This window comes from Leucoraja erinacea, chromosome 17, assembly GCF_028641065.1.
Source record: "Leucoraja erinacea ecotype New England chromosome 17, Leri_hhj_1, whole genome shotgun sequence".
Classification (NCBI taxonomy): domain Eukaryota; kingdom Metazoa; phylum Chordata; class Chondrichthyes; order Rajiformes; family Rajidae; genus Leucoraja; species Leucoraja erinaceus.
Window position 1 is genome coordinate 13139666 of NC_073393.1, and position 19674 is coordinate 13159339.

Below are 19674 nucleotides of genomic sequence, written 5' to 3' on the forward strand. Positions count from 1 at the left end.
CCACTCAGTCCGCCTAAACCTACCTGATCTCCCCCTCCCATTCCCACACTGACCTTTCTGTCCTGGAACTCCTCCATTATCAGTGAGGCTCAGCGCAAATTGGAGGAACAACACCTCATATTTCGCTTGGGCAGTTTACACCCAAGCGGTATGAAGATTGAGATCTCTCACTTCAAGTAACCCTTACCTTCCCTCTCCCTCCATCCCTTCACCATTTCCAGTTCTCCGACTAGTCTGACTGGCCTTATTTATATTTTATCTGTTTGCTTGTTGCTTATCTGTTGTTACCTTCTCCTTGCTAACAATGATTGATTCTACATTTTCCTCGATCTCTATTCCCCTTGTCTCGTTTTCACACCTTACACTTCCTTATCACTGTATCTCCCTCTCCCCTGACAGTGTGAAGAAGGGTCTCAACCCAAAATGTCACCCATTTCTTCTTTCCAGAGATGCTGCCTGTCTCGCTGAGTTACTCCAGTATTTTGTGCCTATCTTCTGTTCAAGGGATCCATCATAGTATATGCACCTGCAGTTCCCACTTGGATTTTCACAAAATGTCCAAGTGATGCGCAAAGCTGCTTTAATGCATGGAGGCATTTCCTGGCTGATTATCCTCAAAACATAAAGTAGACAGTAATTCTACACCTGTTTTTCTTTGCTCCACTTCTTTTCCAACTTGCCTGGCAGGCACACAAAGCCTACTGATTTGCACTGCATTGCACCACTAACGGCACATTCAACCCCAACAGTAATTCACCTTGAGGAGTTGTGATCGCTGCCAATGGGAAGATGATTATTTAAAAATACTCAACTTTTGTGGCACACTCTGACTCTAATATACTTGTCATGTACATCAATGATCTGGATGAAGGTGTGGTAAATTGGATTAGTAAGTATGCAGATGATACCAAGATAGGGGGTGTTGTGGATAATGAAGAGGATTTCCAAAGTCTACAGAGTGATTTAGGCCATTTGGAAGAATGGGCTGAAAGATGGCAGATGGAGTTTAATGCTGATAAATGTGAGGTGCTACACCTCGGCAGGACAAATCAAAATAGGACGTACATGGTAAATGGTAGGGAATTGAAGAATACAGTGGAACAGAGGGATCTGGGAATAACCGTGCATAGTTCCTTGAAGGTGGAATCTTATATAGATAGGGTGGTAAAGAAAGCTTTTGGTATGCTAGCCTTTATAAATCAGAGCATTGAGTATAGAAGCTGGGATGTAATGTTAAAATTGTACAAGGCATTGGTGAGACCAAATCTGGAGTATGGTGTACAATTTTGGTCGCCCAATTATAGGAAGGATGTCAACAAAATAGAGAGAGTACAGAGGAGATTTACTAGAATGTTGCCTGGGTTTCAACAACTAAGTTACAGGGAAAGGTTGAATAAGTTAGGTCTTTATTCTCTGGAGCGCAGAAGGTTAAGAGGGGACTTGATAGAGGTCTTTAAAATGATGAGAGGGATAGACAGAGTTGATGTGGACAAGCTTTTCCCTTTGAGAATAGGGAAGATTCAAACAAGAGGACATGACTTCAGAATTAAGGGACAGAAGTTTAGGGGTAACATGAGGGGGAACTTCTTTACTCAGAGAGTGGTAGAGGTGTGGAATGAGCTTCCAGTGGAAGTGGTGGAGGCAGGTTCGATGGTATCATTTAAAAATAAATTGGATAGGCATATGGATGAGAAGGGAATGGAGGTTTATGGTATGAGTGCAGGCAGGTGGGACAAAGGGAAAATAATTGTTCGGCACGGACTTGTAGGGCCGAGATGGCCTGTTTCCGTGCTGTAATTGTTATATGGTTATACTTTGTTATTACAAAAGCACCCAGAGTAAGCTGTGGACACGTCAGGCATGGGATCACTGCACCACCTGCACAGATGAAAATGCCAACTTCAATGGTTCTCAGTCTATTCTAATTACTTCTGAAAGTAATAGCTTATATAATCATTTCAAAAAAATGTTATATTTCGTTACATCATTATTTATGTGAAGATAGCAAGGAATTTTCTGGGAATTACTTTACACATCATTAAATTTAACATGGCATCCTTTCATGGACAGTTTTAGCCTTTATGTTTAATGATGCTACTACTCGGTGAAGAGGCTTGGAGCACTCTGATTCCATCTGGTTATCCAAAATATTTTGGTATTTTCATCACGTGTTCAATGGTTTTCACAGGTACTTGTACATATGTGTTTTATTAATATTTGAGCAAGAATGAACAAATATGCCAAAGTAGTGTAAAGAAATTGCTGATGATCGATTTTCTGGTGTTGCAGCATCTGGTGAAGAAAAGCTGGTAAAGACCAGCCACAGCAGTTAACAGCGTTAGGTTTACGAAAAGTCAATGGAAATTACTTACTTGACCAAGCTTTTAATTGTCAGTTCTGGGCTTAGATTGTATTGTATTGTATTGTATTCATAATTGTATAAAAATTGTATTGTATAAACATATTTAGTAATACACAAATATGTTTTAAAATGGTATTGATTGAAGAACAGATAATAGTTTGCCAGTGTTAGTTTCATGAATGAACCTCATACCACGACTTGAGTTTGGTTTTGGAGGTGCTAATTGTAAACATTAATGTATTATGGCATGTTAACCACCAGGAACTATAGCAGCAGAAACTAATGTGTCAACAAGGTGGGATAGGAAACATTTAGAGGGATATGGGCCCAACACAGGTGGGTGGGACTAGCGTAGATGGGGCATCATGGAAAAGTTGGGCTAAAGGGCCTGTTTCTATGCTGTACGACTCTCAACTGATGTACTGCTAACATCTCCTACTTACTAAATCTAACCTCTGCTGTTTGTCACTGCAAGCTTGGGAAGCACTGTTTCCTGCATTGGGAGAAAGCAATCCATCTCACATCTCACAGACATGGTCCTTAATATCCCGATAAAGGGGTGTACAGTTAAAACGATGTTCTGCACTCTGCAGGGGGAGGGGGGAGAGGATGTCAAGAAAATCACCAGGAATCAAGGTGAAATCTCATTGGGAAATTGTTCCCGATGTTGGGGAAGTCCAGAACAAGTGTTCACAGTTTAAGGATAAGGGGGAAGTCTTTTAGGACAGAGATGAGAAATCTTTTTTTCACACTGAGAGTGGTGAATCTGTGGAATTCTCTGCCACAGAAAGTAGTTGAGGCCAGTTCATTGGCTATATTTAAGAGGGAGTTAGATGTGGCCCTTGTGGCTAGAGGGATCAAGGGGTATGGAGAGAAGGCAGGTACAGGATACTGAGTTGGATGATCGGCCATGATCATATTGAATGGCGGTGCAGGCTCGAAGGGTCGAATGGCCTACTCCTGCACCTATTTACTATGTTTCTATGAAAATGGCAAAGGACAAACTGCTAGCATATTGCCCATAATAATTGCCCGCAGGAAAATTATTCATGCCCTGACACATTTGATCTACAAACATATCCCATCTACCAACAAATATATTACTGCATTCACACAATTAACCATTATTCTAGAAATTATGCCCAAAATATTCACTTGCAGCTATTCAGCTCCTTCTCTCTTATTCACTCAAAAACACACACTTTCCTTACGTTTGGTAATATGACATGGCAGGCATCAACCCACCTCAGCCAAGTTGTAAAAAAAAAGTAATTGCAGATATTGGTTTATACCAAAGATAGAAACAAAATGCTGGAGTAACTCAATGGATCAGGCAGCATCTATGGAAAAAATGGATAGGCAACGACCAAATCTTCACCTATCCATCTTCTCCAGAGATGCTGCCTGACCCGCTGTTACTCCAGCATTTTGTGTCTACCTGCAGCCAAATGCCATATTTACTATGGGCACAGGCCACAATGAATTGGAGATGTATGGGATCATGCTAATCCAGTTATCCAGCTAAACCTACTCTGTTTTTAACATACACTAGATCTCACCTGTGAAATGCTTGGAACATTCAGGAATCATTTCAGTTTTGAAGTGTGGTGTGGTTGATTATTTTGAACTGTGCTCCAGCTGAGTCCTCAAGAAGCAAGAATAGAAATGGCTACTTTAAATAGCACAGGTTGCAGCTTTGTTCCTTGTGTTCCAATATGATCTCTCGCAAGTGACCCACACTCTTTTCATTTAAATAAATATCATGGGAGGCATCCAATGTGCACTGCAAACAAATGATGTTGGCATGCACACTGTACGGTTTGGGTTCATGGCATGTTCATTAGACCATGATCAAATGTTCATTGTGTACAAGTTGCTCCATATTATTTGTGGCATATAATCAGCTTAACACTACAATTCCATTTCATGGTGCACTATAAATCATGTTATACACAACTGCACTTCCAGATGCTTTTATCTTTGGTTTTCTACCAATGCTTGGCTTAATACAAAAATGCCCGTATCATAAAAATGCAAGATTATGCAAATTGACAGTCCTGGACTAGCCACATCGAAGCAATGGCCAAGCCACCACCCCAATGTCTCTACTTCCTTAGAAGGCATAGGAAGTTTGGCACGTCCCCAACAATCCTCACCAAGTTCTACAGATGTGCCATAGAACACATTTTATCAGTATGCATCACAGCATGGGTTGGGAACTGTGCCGTCCAAGACCGCAAGAAAATGCTGAGAGTTTCGGATGCAGCCCAGTCTATCTCATAAACCAATTTCCCACCCATTAACTCCTTCTAGGCTTCATGCTGCCTCGGCAAGGCCACCAGTATAACCAAAGTCCAATCTCATCCCGGTCACTCCCTCTTCTCACCTCTCTCATCAGGCAGAACTGAACCGTACTCTCCCCAACTAGACAGCAGCCCTGACCTTCCATCTACCTCAATGGAGACCTTCAAACTATCTTTAATCATACTTCACTGGCCTTTGTCTTGCACAAAAACATTATACCCTTTATCCTGTGTCTGTATACTGTGGACGGCTTGATTGTAATCACGTACTTGTTGACTGGATAGCACATTGTACCTGTACTGCACTGCCACTGTACATGTGACAATAATAAACTAAATGAATTCTAATGGTTAATAAATTAAGTAATTTAAAGCGCATCCTGCTAAATGTAATTTAAATTTACTGTGTTAAAGTTACGTGTCCCCCCATCAAAGTACCATATAAAATTCAATTTTTAAACATTTAGAATTTAGCTCATTATCCTTGCCCATCCTGCTTCCTTCCACTCTATGCAACTAATGGCATCTCATCCATTCTGCATCCCAATGTAGTATCCTAGCTAATGTAATGTGACTTTTGAGTCAAAATAGTGGATTTTGCATTTGTATGGACAGAATTGTAATATTAGTTATTGCAATTAACAGTAACGTCAATTGAAAACTGCTTTTGAAGCACATTAATTGGGTAATGCTAACGCATACTGATCTGCCATTATAAGTATCAGATGAATCTGAAATAGCCTTAGAACTAGTTCAGTACGATTACAAACCAATAATCCAATTGAGGGATTTAGAGGACATTTAACCCATGGAAGGTAAAACCAAGCACCATAACCATTTCCATAAAGGTTATAAGGAAATAATTCCTGTAGAGGTTCATAACAGGGCTCTAATTCTGCAGTGAAATTTACTTGATTTGTGACCAATTTTGCTGGCAGCAGCAGCAGCTTCTCAGCGGGAACACTGTCAGTGCATTCCATCTTCTTAATGGAGCAGAACATTTACCCAAGAGGATTAGATAACGTGACACCATTGCTACAGGTTTAAAACTGATATGTTGAATATAGTTTCAGGTAGGTGAGAGGAAGAATTAAAAAAAATAAGTCTGTTTAGACAGAAATGTAAAATGAGCATAATTAATCAATTCCTTTATGGAAAATGTTACTTTTTAAAATGGATAAACGTTTAAAATGTAATTTTTTAGTAAAATTGAAAGCATTTTTCTTCTGATGGCATGTGATATGTCAGACACATTTGAAAGACAGGTTTGACAATTGGGTATAGAAAGATTGTCATATTTGTAGCAGGTGCTTTCTGCATTGTAATGCAACCATAGCTCAATTACTAGAAGATAGACATAAAATGCTGGTGTAACTCAGCGGAACAGGCAGCATCTCTGGAGAGAAGGAATGGGTGCCGTTTTGGGTCGAGACCTTTTCTTCACTCACAATTACCAGCTTAGGGAGTTATGTTCATCGGTATTTTTTTTCTACATGTTATGGGAAATTTTGGTCAGAAGACAAGCTATATTTTTGATTGAACACTGAACAATTTCCCATTCTCAACTAAAAACTGCATTAACGGATGTAGCATTTAATGAGCCTGCTGTCACCTACCCAGAATTGGTTTGGGGTCGAGTTGAAATGGCAGATGTTTGTTGACAGGATCTTGGACAATTTCAAAATAGCATCAATTATGAGCAGACAAAGCTCGATCTTCAGAGTTTAAAAATAATGTGAAATTGATAAATACCAGGAATTTCAAGATGAGAAACAGCAAATATTCCAGTGAGAAATTAAACAAGATAATAGAGGTGAGGAAGAAAGTTCGACAGTTCATGATTTAGGAAATCCTGTTTACGCAACAAAAGAAAGAGCTCCCTGCCTGATTTGTACAGAATTTGTACAGAACTTTACTGGGGGACAAATTTATTGTCTTCATTCATCAAACCACAGAGTCTGATTTAATACAATCTAACAGTGCAATACAGTAGCTGGAATTGAAAATTTGAGTGGATCCCAAATTACATGGATGAGAAATGAATGAAAGTCATTTATACCACACAGATATTAAAGCTGCTGTGTTATCTTTATTGCATGTTTTCAATACCTATGAAGACTGGACAGGCAGATGCACAAAACAATACAGTCGTGGTTAATTATAAGTTTTACCGTCATTTTGGCAGCCTTTTCCTGTGGCCAGTTTCACCAAACTCAGGTTTTAAGGCTGGATTTTGCTGCATTCCCCTCTGGTGAGTAACAACAAAATCTACTCTGTGCTCCCCTGGTGCTATATTCCCACAGAATGGTATTTGAATAGTCCCAGTTCTAATCTAATGAATCAAAGCCCGTCAGGCAAATTACCACAAATTAATATCTTATTAAATAATAATTTCAAGGACAAGACCAATTCTGGACAGAAATACCAACTCCTCAACTTTCCATTTGTCTGCCTCACCTCCCTTCTCACATTCAGTGCTTGTATTACCACGGTTTCTCTATATTCTGATTCACCTGTTAGTAGGCCTCACTATAACAAAGGCAAGAAAGGCAGAACACATATTTTCCATATATCAAATAATTTTTGTCAAAGGTTGTTTTTTACCCATAAGCAAATAATTAGATATGAGAACATTTTCCACATCTGGCCAAACCCTGCCTGAGTTGCAGGGTGTTGACAACATTTTCAGTTTTATTTCATATTTCTAGCCATAAAATCCACAGTATTTTGTTTTTGTGCCATTTTAAGACCTTGCTTGCCACAAGTGTTGGTCCACAAGTGAATTATTCATTGTGGCCTGTGGGCATCCTTGAATATCTTTGACCAGTCAAATGAAACCAACTATTTCAGAAAAGCCAGGAGCACAACGAGGAAACATCTGAACAAGCAAAAGCTAATGTGCCTTAATGCACAAGGGTCCAGTCTGAGCACATACCACAGGACCTGTTCCGAATTACAAGCAAGTTCTGAAAAAAAACAGGTGTCCAGGAAGGAAAAGGCACATATAAAAAAATATATATATATAGCCTCTCACAAATTAAGACGATTAAAAACAAGGCAGTATTATATTTCACAAAGCTTTCTTTTCACTTTAATCTATCTTTACCCTCACCTCACTTCTCTACTCAAATCTCTTGTGCTCCACATATTACAATTAACTGTGAATGATATCCCTCAATAGATCAGAGTGAATGTTTCCTCTCTGTGATGGCACACCACCACTTGAGATTGGACTCCCTTCCACCCAACCCCCAAATTGGACTATTTCTGACACCTCTCTTCCCTTTCTTGATCTCTCTGATTCCATCATAGGGGACAGACTATCAACTGATGTCAACTATACAGACTCCTAAAGTCAGCTAGCCTACACCTCCTCCCATCCTGCCTCTTGCAAAGACGTCATCCCCCCCTCTCATATATGTCCGCTGCATCTGGTCCCAAGATGAAGCTTTCCACTCAAGGACTTCCGAGATATCCTTTCTTTACAAAACATTGTTTCTTCCCCGATTACTCACCCATGTCTCCTTTTTATCCATTAGTTCGGCTCCCGCTCCCCCCAGATGGAATAAAGGTAGAGTTGCCCCTACTCCTTACCTTCCACCCCATCAGCCTCAACATCTATTCTCTGACATTTCCGCTATCTTCAATGTAACCCCACCACCAGTCACATCATTCCATCCTCATCCCTTTCCACAAGAGACTGCTTCGTACTCGACACCTTGGTTCACTCATCCATTCCCACCCAACGCAACCTCTCCTTGGGTACCTTTACTTGCAACTGCAGGAGGTATAACACCTGCCCCAATCCTCAACCCTTACATTCATCCAGGACCCCAGCAATCCAAGGTGAGACAGAGGTTCACATGGACCTCTTAAATATCCTTTATAACAGCAAGACCAGGCAAAAACTAGATGACCGTGTTGGTGAACACTTATGCTTGATCTGTAAGGCCTGCTGGATCTCCTGGCAGCTGAATATTTTAATTCCTCTTCCCATTCCCACACTGGTCTTTCTGTCCTGATTGTCCTCCATTGCCGAATGAGGCCACACGCAAACTGGTGGAACAGCACCTCATATTCTGCTTGGGTAGCTTACAACCCAATAGTGTTCATCATTGAATATTGAATTCACCAATCTTATATATAAATAACCTACAAAGAACCCGCCCGCACACCCACCTTTGTGGGAAATAATCTGTGTAAATCCAGCACAATGTCCTGTTATTTTTTGGTATTCCAGCGCATCATGTACACACTTTTGATATGCTTTATCTAGATTGGACTAAAAGAAGCTGCTCTGCATTACAAAAATAATTATCTAAATGATAGCTGCAGGATGCATAGACGGGCCACCATCGACTCTAGTCAAAAAGGCACATCAGAGGATGTACTTCCTGCAGCAGCTGAGGAAGCACAATCTGCCACAGGCAATGATGGTCCAATTATATACGGCCATCGCAGAGTCTGTCCTCACCTTCTCCATCGTGGTCTGGTTTGGCTCAGCCACCAAGCACGACATCTGGGGGCTGAAGCGAATCGTCCGATCAGCTGAAGTTATTGGCAAATTTCCCTCCATTCACATACTGTAAGGGCCAGGAAGCGAGCGGGTAAGATCATCTCTGACCCCTCTCATCCTGGCCACAAACTCTTTGAATCACTTCCCTCTGGAAGGCAACTGTCAAAGCTACCACAGCCAGACATAAAAACAGCATTTTTCCACGAGTAGTATATCTACTCAATAACCAAAAATCTGTAGCCTCCTTTTGCTCTGGTATTTTATTTAATTCACATGATTAATCAATGATGTTTTAATGTTTTATTGTTAATGTTTAATGTTTTATGTGTCATTCCTAACTGTCACTGTATGTCATATTGTCACTTGCGGGTGGAGCACCAAGGCAAATTCCTTGTATGGGAATAGTTGGCCAATAAACCTATTCATTCATTCATTTACATTCAATATCATCCCCGACTTAGATCTCAGTAGCACGGTTCCGTACTAATATCCCTCATTCCTTTGAAATTCCATAATTATCGATCACCACCTTGACCAACCCCAGTGACAGATTGCACAACCCTCATGGGGATAGAATGCCTCAACCTTCTTGGATGCAGAGTACCACAATCCTCTTGGGTACAGAATACCACAATCTTCTGGGTTAAGAAATCTCTTTTCATGTATATTCTGAATGATCGTGTCCTTACTTTGAGACTGTTACCCCTGGTTCTTGAATCTCTGCTGGGGAAAACATAATCTCTACATCTATCCAGTCAAGCCTGCAAAAAAAAATCTGTATTTTTCAAATAAAACATCCCCAATTCTTTAGAATTCTAAACTGTTTTGGCCCAGTCCACTTAATCTCTTTTCATCGATCAATTCGGTAAATGTCATTGCACTCTCTCTATCAAAAAATCCTGAGGTAGTGAGATAATATTCCCAATATATACATTATAAAACACTCAAATACTTTTGCAATAAAGACCAACTTACAAATTCTGAAGAAGGGTCTCGACCTGAAACGTCACTCATTCTTTCTCTCCAGAGATGCTGCCTGTCCCACTAAGTTACTCCAGCATCTTGTGTCTACCACCAACTTCCAAATTGCTTGCTGAATCTTGATATTTTCAAAAATGTATGTACAAAGACATCTGGACCCTTTTAAATGTCAACACTATTCAAACTTGCTCCTTTTAAAAGATGCCTCTGTACTAAAATGGATGGTCTCAATTTTTTTTCCACATTATATTTCATCTAAAATAGACACAAAATGCTGGATTAACTTTGCAGGACAGGCAGCATCTCTGGAGAGAAGGAATGGGTGACGTCTCGAGTCGAGATCCTTCTTCAGGCTTCCGTGTTCTTGCCCATTCACAGGCAAGGTACAGAGACCTGACTTCCTGCATTCTTCTCACAGCCCACACTGCCACTCAACTTTATGCCATCAACAAATCCAGTTACTGCACTTGATTCCCTTATCCAAATCATTGATATAAAGTATGAGCAGTTTGGATCTGAGCATGATCCCTGCCCCAAGCACAGTCATAGCCTCCCAACCCAAATTGACCTATTTATAAGGCGAGTGCCTGTATTTTGCTCATTAGTCAACTTCAATTCACATCAACATAGTAAGCCCAGTATACGTACATACTTATATTATATGGTGGTATCCTATCAAAAGGCTTGCAAGTAAACATTCACTAAATCAATTGGTTCACCCTTACACAGTTTGTCTAAGCATCAAGAACCAAAAAAAAAGATTTATCAAACATGATTTATTTTTACTTAATCCATTTTGATCCTGCCCAATCTTTTTTTTTGTGTGTGCCAGATCCTTCACAATGGTTCCAGCATTTATTTCCTACTTGTGTTGGTCTAACTGTTCTACACGGAGTCCGTTTGGCACTCCTTCATTTTTTAAAAGGTGGGATTACATTTCCAATGTGGGAAAAGTTCTAGAATCTATGGAATTTTGATCAATGCATCCACCTATTTCACAACCTTCGGATGCAAGTCCTGGGAATGTATTGGCTTTTAGTCCCACTTACTACTCCAATGCCATTGGTTAAAATGAATGCTAATTTCTTTGATCTCCTTTAGCCCTTTGGTTCTCACTAACTGATGGAGGATTGTGTCTTTTTCCAGGAAGACAAAATAAATGTACTTATTTATTTCCAAATATATATATTGCTTAAATGCAAGAACAATTCCTCACGTCTCAATGTGCAGGGGGACCCACATTAAACTCGATGAGCCATTTCCTTTTTACATATCCATGAAGCTTTTATTTAGGCGACCCCCCCTCCAACCCCCACCTTACGGCCATTCGGGTAATGGAAATTTCCCCCATAACATTCACAAATCACTACTCAAAAGTTTGAGACATGGTATGAAATTCACTTTCAGGGAATGCATTGAAAAAAGTAAATAAATAAAAGCATTTTTTTTTTTCCAACTCGTGTTTACACATATTATGTGGTTTCACGTTACAGAAAATTACAATACAGACCTATCCTAGGAAAGCTTCCCCCCCCCCCCCCCAAGCTTTTCCCTTGCTAAATTCTGAAGATATCCCGATCCTCAGGATTACCATCCTTTTTGAGTTAAAATCTTTTTCCTTTGACCTTTAACATTGTTAGCTACAATGAATCACAAACTTGTGCCTAATGGGCCTGTCCCACTTAGGCAACTTTTTAGGCGCGAGCAGGAGACTCTGTGCTCGCCACATGCTCGCTGATGGTTTCTGGTGAGTCTCCTTCATGGTCGCGAGGAGCTCCCGCGTTCTGGAAACTAGTTGCCGCTTCAGTATGGTCGGTGCAAATTTTTCAACATGTCTGCAATTTCTGCGACCAGAAATTAGTCGCCATGGAGAAAATCGATAATCCTGTGGTCGTAGGTGCAGTTGTAGTGGGCATGTAGTTATGGGTAGTCGAGGTAGTTTTAGTTAATCGCCTTTGCTGACTGGTCATTTTCATTGGCTCATTGGGGGAAAAAAAACATAAGCAGGAGTTTTCAGAACCAAGGATAACTGACCGGTAATGTTAAATGTCCGTCGAACTTCACAACTGTGTATCTCTGGCTTATTAAAAGTTGTCTGGCTTCTTAAAAGTTGTTTCCACTCCTTCTCCCCCCCTTCTCCTCTTTTAAAGGACTTACCGTAACTGTGCTAGCCATCTTAATTACAGCGTCAACCTTCCTGTTCATCGCGGTATGTGTATCACCATGGCTTTGTACCATGTGAATTTCAGACACCGCTCCCCCACTTGCCCTGGCCCCCGCCTTTGTGATGTGTTTGTGTGTGCGTGTGCGTGTATGTTCAACTCTGACAGTCGCTGTTCCAGTTCCCAGTTTTTCAGGCGACTGCTGGCAACTTGACAGTCGCCGGCAGTCAGCTGAAAAATCGCCTAAGTGGGACAGTCCCATAATACTTCCTCAATTTGTATCGTAGGACCCTAATATTAAATTGTTCCAAGTCACTTTCAACCACAACCATTGTCAAATTTCAGATTATAATCTCTTTTCCTTGCTAGATTATTTATTAACTCTTTCCCGTAGCACACAAGGTCTAAAAATGCCCTCAGTTCAAGACACAGATCTAGAAAATCTTTCCTCGGACATTTCATGATTTTTTTCCCTACATATTATTGCCATGTTACTGTTAATTTGGCATATAACATGTCTTATGATTATCACATTACCTTTGTAATTGGAGTGTCTGCTTCCCTGGTTTATGCTATGCCGTATGGCATAAACGTGGCTCAATGCTAGTGAAGTAAAAACAATTGTAAAGCACTGTCACCCTAACCTTGAGCGCAAGATTTTATGTATACATGAAAAACATTACTCTTACCATTCATCTTCAGAAACAGTAATGTGGAGTTGGTAAAATAAATCCAAAAGCTCACTTGGTAAGCTAAATATGATATGAAATATTATCATTACTTGTCCCATTATTAACAGCGTGTCAAGTCTAGTCAAGTCAAGAGAGTTTATTGTCATGTGTCCCAGATGGGACAATGAAATTCTTGCTTGCTGCAGCACAACAGAGTATTGTAAATATAAATACAGAACAGTTCAGTGTGTCTATATAGCATAGACCATACATATACACACATAAATAAACAGATAAAGTGCAAAAGGCTGTTATGGTTCAGAGTTTGGTTGATGGCGAGTTTAATAGCCTAATAGCTGTAGGGAAGAAGCTGTTCCTGAACCTGGATGTACCAGATTTCAGGCTCTTGAACCTTCTACCTGATGGCAGCAGAGAGATGAATGTGTGGCCAGGATGGTGTGGGACCTTGATGATGTTGGCAGCTTTTTTGAGGCATCGACTGCAATAGATCCCTTTGATGGTGGGGAAGTCAGAGCCGATGATGGACTGACTTTTCAATGTGCTATATATGGAATCCATCATAGAAACAAAAGTAGCGCCAACCAAATGAGACCCGAACATCAGAAATACCCACATAAAACATCTTGTGTTCAAATGTTGCTGGCTGTCCTCCTATCTGGGAAATGGTCAGCTAAATTCAAATCCAAATCACACCTTAATTCATTAACTTAATCCTACGGTTAGTTACCATAATGGAGCTATGCTGCAGCAGAGAGCAAATAGTGGCATCACAAGAGTACCAATAATAAAAATAATTTAACTTATAATTAATTGTTTTCATGCAGATTAAGAACAGAGGTACACCTATTATATTTAGAGGACTAGTTTCATATGTCAACATGTATGATCAATAATCATACATATTTTGTCAAACTAACCTATCCTTCGCCACGATTCATAACTTTGTGACTGGATTGGACAAAAGACAATAGACAATAGGTGTAGGAGTAGGGCATTCGGCCCTTCGAGCCAGCACCGCCATTCAATGTGATCATCCCCAATCAGTATCCCGTTCCTGCCTTCCCCCCATATCCCCTGACTCTGCTATCTTTAAGAGCCCTATCTAGCTCTCTCTTGAAAGTATCCAGAGAAACAGCCTCCACCGCCCTCTAAGGCAGAGAATTCCACAGACTCACAATTCTCTGGGTGAAAAAGTGTTTCCTCATCTCAGTTCTAAAAGGCTTACCCCTTATTCTTAAACTGTAGCCCCTGGTTCTGGACTCCCCCAACATCGGGAACATGTTTCCTGCCTTTAGTGTGTCCAAACCCTTAATAATCTTATATGTTTCAATAAGATACCCTCTCATCCTTCTAAACTCCAGAGTATACAAGCCCAACCGCTCCATTCTCTCAGCATATGACAGTCCTGCCATCCCTTGTAAACCTGCGCTGCGCTCCCTCAATAGCAAGAATGTCCTTCCTCAAATTAGGGGAACAAAACTGCACACATACTCCAGTTGTGGTCTCACTAGGGCCCTGTACAACTACAGAAGGACCTCTTTGCTCCTATACTCAACTCTGCTTGTTATGAAGGCCAACATGCCATTCGCTTTCTTTACTGCCTGCTGTACCTGCATGCTTACTTTCATTGACTGATGAACAAGGACCCCCAGATGCCATGCATCAGCCCACTCATCCAACCTGTCCAAGTCACCCTGTATTCTCATAGCATCCTCCTCACAGTTCAGACTGCCACCCAGCCTTGTGTCATCTGCAAATTTGCTAATGTTACTTTGAATCCTTTCATCAAAATCATTGATGTATATTCTAAATAGCTGCGGTTCCAGCACCAAGCCCTGCGGTACTCCACTAGTCACTGCCCCAAAAATGAAATTGGAACCCCAAAAATGAAATTATAGAGTCATACAGCATGGAAACAAGCCCGTCAGGCCAACTTTACCACACCAACCAACATGTCCCATCTACACGTTGCAGACAAAAAGATGCATCTTACAAGTAATCAGTTGATCAACTATCTTTAAAATAAACTAAAAAATTGTGGGATTTGAAATCATCAGCAAAAAACATGGCATCATTCAGTACACCAAATTCAGTAATTTACTCTGCTGTATAATCTACTTACCTTTTATGGTAGATACACAGACAAGGAAGCCGGGCTATTGTGTCTCCTTGCAGAAGCTCCTCCAAACAGATTACACATTCCCCAGCATCTTTACTCAGCACATCATCTGCAAAGCAAATTGTGTTTTACAAATTTTTTTTTGAACATTCATTTTGTACACTTATTTTCATTAATTACATTGCATGTTCAGAGTTGTGTTTAACTACCAGCTTCAGCATAAGCGTTTGATACATCAAGCTGCAAATGAACAGCTTATTTTATTTATAAAATCTGCTTCCAACAACCAGGTATTCAATATAGGTTTAAAAATCCACATGCCCAATTTCACGTATTCAATGTAGTTATGGATATATTAAGTGAGCAGATGTGCAACATTGTTAAGAAGTCTAACAGTTTCAATTCTTTACAGCAAGTTTGCAAGTAACACTAGACATTGGGCATTTTAGGGGCACTGTAAGTAATGCTTGTGGCCAAATCCAAGATTTAAAAAAGAGCAATGAAATTGTTCCAGTCTTGCTTTAAGAAACCACTGTAGTTTGCTCCTCTTTAATAGTGTTAACACCTGATATACACGTTTCACAAATAGTAGCTACTGTCATTCTCCTGGAGATGGGTCAATGCTTTTAAAGTCTTGTCTCCATGGGATGTGGAGTGAAACATGAAGGTAGTGCATTTCTATGGGGTAAACTCCACCCACCACCAACTGAGGAGGGGGAGCAATCACACCTAGTGGCTCTGGGTGACCCTTTCTCACTGTTCCCCTCTGTGAAATAGGAAGAAGGGTCACAACCAGAAACATCACCTATTCATTTTCTCCAGGGATGCTGCCTGACCAGCAGTTACTCCAGCATTTTGTGTCTTTTCTTGGTAAATCAGCATCTGCAGTTCCTTATTTCTACCCCCAATATGATCAGTGGCAGAAGCACTAGTTCCACACATTGAGGGGTTTGTGGATTGCAGTTAACAAACCCCAATCTTTACAAGGGCCGATCATCCAGCCTATCTTTCCTTAATAAAATGATTAAAGGCTGATTGTATTTACAATTAACTTTAATTCACTACATACTTCGTGATGTACTGCTCCATTTCGAGGTTGTAAATGGCAACGTTTTAAACCAATTTTTATCATTGAAGACTCGGGACACATGTGCTTTGTTTTGAACACATTTATACTCTGCATATGCGGATGATAAAAACAAGCTAATTTGTTTATACAGTTTAATGAGCATTATGGATGGCTGCTTGCTCCATCGCCGTAGTCTGTGGACTGGAATGGGTGACTTTTCGGGTCGAGACCCTTCTTCAGACCTGAAGATTGACTTTGAAGGGTCTCGACCTGAAACGCCACCCATTCCTTCTCTCCAGAGATGCTGCCTGTCCCACTGAGTCACTCCAGTATTTTGTGTCTATCTTTGGTGTGACAGTTGTCTCATTTCATCGGCTTCATGTATTGTGCGCATGGAAGAGACGTTAGACCAGGGGTGGGGAACCTTTTCATGTTGGATTGCCGCATTAAATTAGCTGTAATCTAATTATGCCGCATCCAAGAAACTTCAATTAGATGTACTTCAAATTGTACATTATTTTGTTAAAATAGCCCTCTTGGCTTACTAATGTTTTAATTGTGGCCGTCAGTCGGGGAGGAATATTTCGTTGAATCTTCTTTTACTCTTTGGTATAAAAGGATTTGTTCTACAAAATTTGGATTAATTCAAAAGGCAGCACTGAATGGCCTAGAAGGCCGCATGTGGCCTGAAGGCCGCAGGTTCCTCACCCCTGCACTAGACAATGCATCTATTCATCCAAGTGTGCTCTTAATGAAATCTCACATCTTTGCGAGGGAGGGATGGAATGGATGTAACCACCGGCTAAAGCAAAGGCATAGTTAGGTCAGGGAAATAATCCCACCACTTAATTAACCAGGTTCCTGAATGTAAGAACTATTTATACATGTAACATTTTTGTTTTTAAATCAGTAACTCTTTTTTGAGTTTTCATGCTGACCCCATTCTGTGGGAAGGGGTCAATAAGAGCACACTTAATATAACCCTCCCGTCTCCACTGGCCAGTGATGTGATGGACGCGGGGGTCTGGAGCAATCGCTGACAGGTCCTGCCCCCCCGGCGATGCCATGTCCGTTATTTGACTTTTCGGTAGAGCAGCCATTTGGTGAGGGCTTGTAGGCGACGCAGCCTTTCGGTTAGTTGGTGTTTCAGCAGAGCGGCTTTCCGGTGAGTTTGCTTTATAGGCGTCTCGCCCTTTCGGTTAGATGGCGTTTCGGCTTCGTTTCTGTTCGGTTATTTGGCTTCCACTTCTTTGCTTCGGCTTCTCATTCTTTGACGCCACGTCCAGGTACCGGAATCACAACTGAAGATTCTTACTAATGATGGCTTGTACCCTGTCATGGTGAATATAGAAATTGATCTATTTTTAGGATTAAGAGCTATTGCATGAATAGGCTGTGAGCTAGCATCACCTAATTATCACAGGCATTCAGATATTGTTGATGAGGCATGAATAGCATCAAATATGTTTTGCTTGCCTCTCTCGTGTTCAGGTCTGATGGTTAGGTTTATACTTGTTGTCTTGTCCAATTTCATATAATGTTTATCGTGGTTTGACACAAGTGACTGGCTTGTTAGGATATTTCAAGGCAAGCTCAGCAACGATTACAATCTTATTTTTCCTTCCCGAATAGATATTACTGAATTATTTATTTTTGCCACACACAATTTGCTGGTTTTATAGTCATCATCACCTTTACCTTTGTTTTTAAAATCCAGATTTATTTTCTGAATTAAATTTGCATACCACACGCAACAAAAGCTCTTCACTTCACCTCGGTACACGTGACAACTAAACTAAACTAAACTGTTGATCTGAATATGTGTTCCCTAACCTGGATTACAAGTACAGAAACACAACCACTGTGCATCAGGATCCATACAAATTATCTGTTGAAATTAATACTAAAAACAGCAAACAGTGTTAAACCTGAACATGCCACCTTAAAGCAAAGTTTCAATCCACCAGAAATTATTTTAAATGGGAACTATTTTGATGAGGACTGGTTGAGGAACCAACATATCCATCACATCACTCCAGTCCTCAAACAACTTCACTGGCTTCCCATCTCCCACCGGATCACCTACAAAATCCTGGTCCTCACCTACAAAGCCCTCCACCATCTGGCCCCCCCATATCTCACTGACCTCCTCTCCCCCTACCAACCCTCAGGGTCCCTCAGATCCACATCAGCCGGTCTCCTCTCCATCCACAAGTCCAACCTCCGCAGTTTTGGGGACAGAGCCTTTTCCAGGGCAGCTCCCAGGCTCTGGAACTCCCTCCCCCCAACTGATCTGCAACTCCGTGTCCCTCACCATCTTCCAGTCCCGCCTCAAGACCCATCTCTTCACCTCTGCCTATCCTTAGCCCCACGTCCCCCTCCCTTTTCATCTGTGCATGAATTGTCTCATATTGTGTTTTGAATTGAATTCTGTCTTTAATTTATAATTTGTGTACTAGTCATGTCTCTACTATTTATTTCATTCCCCTTACATGTTTTTCCTCTACTTGCTAAATTTTTGTAAGGTCTCCTTGAGACTCTTGAAAGGCGCCAATAAATAAAATGTATTATTATTTTTATTATCTAGCCCTTTTTCCCTTCCATCTCATGAGTGTCAAGACTCCCGAAAGCTGGGGAGATTCTTTCTAATCTGCTGTTTTGTCCAGGTTCCACGCAGGAGGAATACAAATCTCACTCCCCCTCCCCCAACTCTCTATGATGCTAACAAAAAACACCTGTACACAATGAATACAATTATCATGAGAACGTTTTTATTCATGTTCACCTCAAACTAAATGTTAAAACCATACCTTCAAGACAGGAAAATGAAAGATTTCATCAATAGCTTGAAACATCCCAAAACACTTCCTATGGATTATCGTTTTGTGCAATTATTGAGTTATAAGCCATTTATTTATAACATTGATCGATTCCAAGTATTTAGATGAATGACCACTCTGCTTTTACAAGACGATAATGGAGAAAATGAATGAGGATTGAACCATCATTGGATTTTTCCAGATGAATAACCAGACATGACCTTAGTTTAACATCTAATCCAAAACAAAACATCACCAGAAATCTTCCAGTTTGCTCTGCTAAAATGACACGTTTACCCGACTTTGTTGAGGTATTGTTGAGGATTTTTTTTTAATATATGGTTTTAATTGTTAAATATTAAGAACATTTGACATATGTTCATATGTTAATGGAGGCCGTTTCTTATTGAACTCAAGTTCTGATTTTATATTACTTCTCTAGAGCAAGCTCAATAATTACAGGCAAATTTTTCTAGCTACCTACGGTTTATCAAATTGATTAAGATCATAGGTGTAGATATTATGTCTAAGGTGGTGGCATGCAGAAGATTACACAAACTTAGTAATTTATTTTATCACTATTCTGTTATCTATTCAAAGCAAGGTAAATAGTGTGCCATTTTTCATCTATTTTACTTCTCCAAATGCGTA

At 40.4% G+C, this 19674-nt stretch overlaps 1 protein-coding gene across 1 annotated transcript in view; it reads right to left on the reverse strand.

The window, feature by feature from the left end:
- The window catches only part of znrf1 (zinc and ring finger 1), a 177550-nt gene that overhangs the window by 30405 nt on the left and 127471 nt on the right, over positions 1-19674 (reverse strand). The window contains exon 3 of the mRNA XM_055648577.1: positions 15139-15244. Within this exon, the coding sequence (XP_055504552.1) occupies positions 15139-15244 (106 nt within the window). The remainder of the gene's footprint in view (positions 1-15138; positions 15245-19674) is intronic.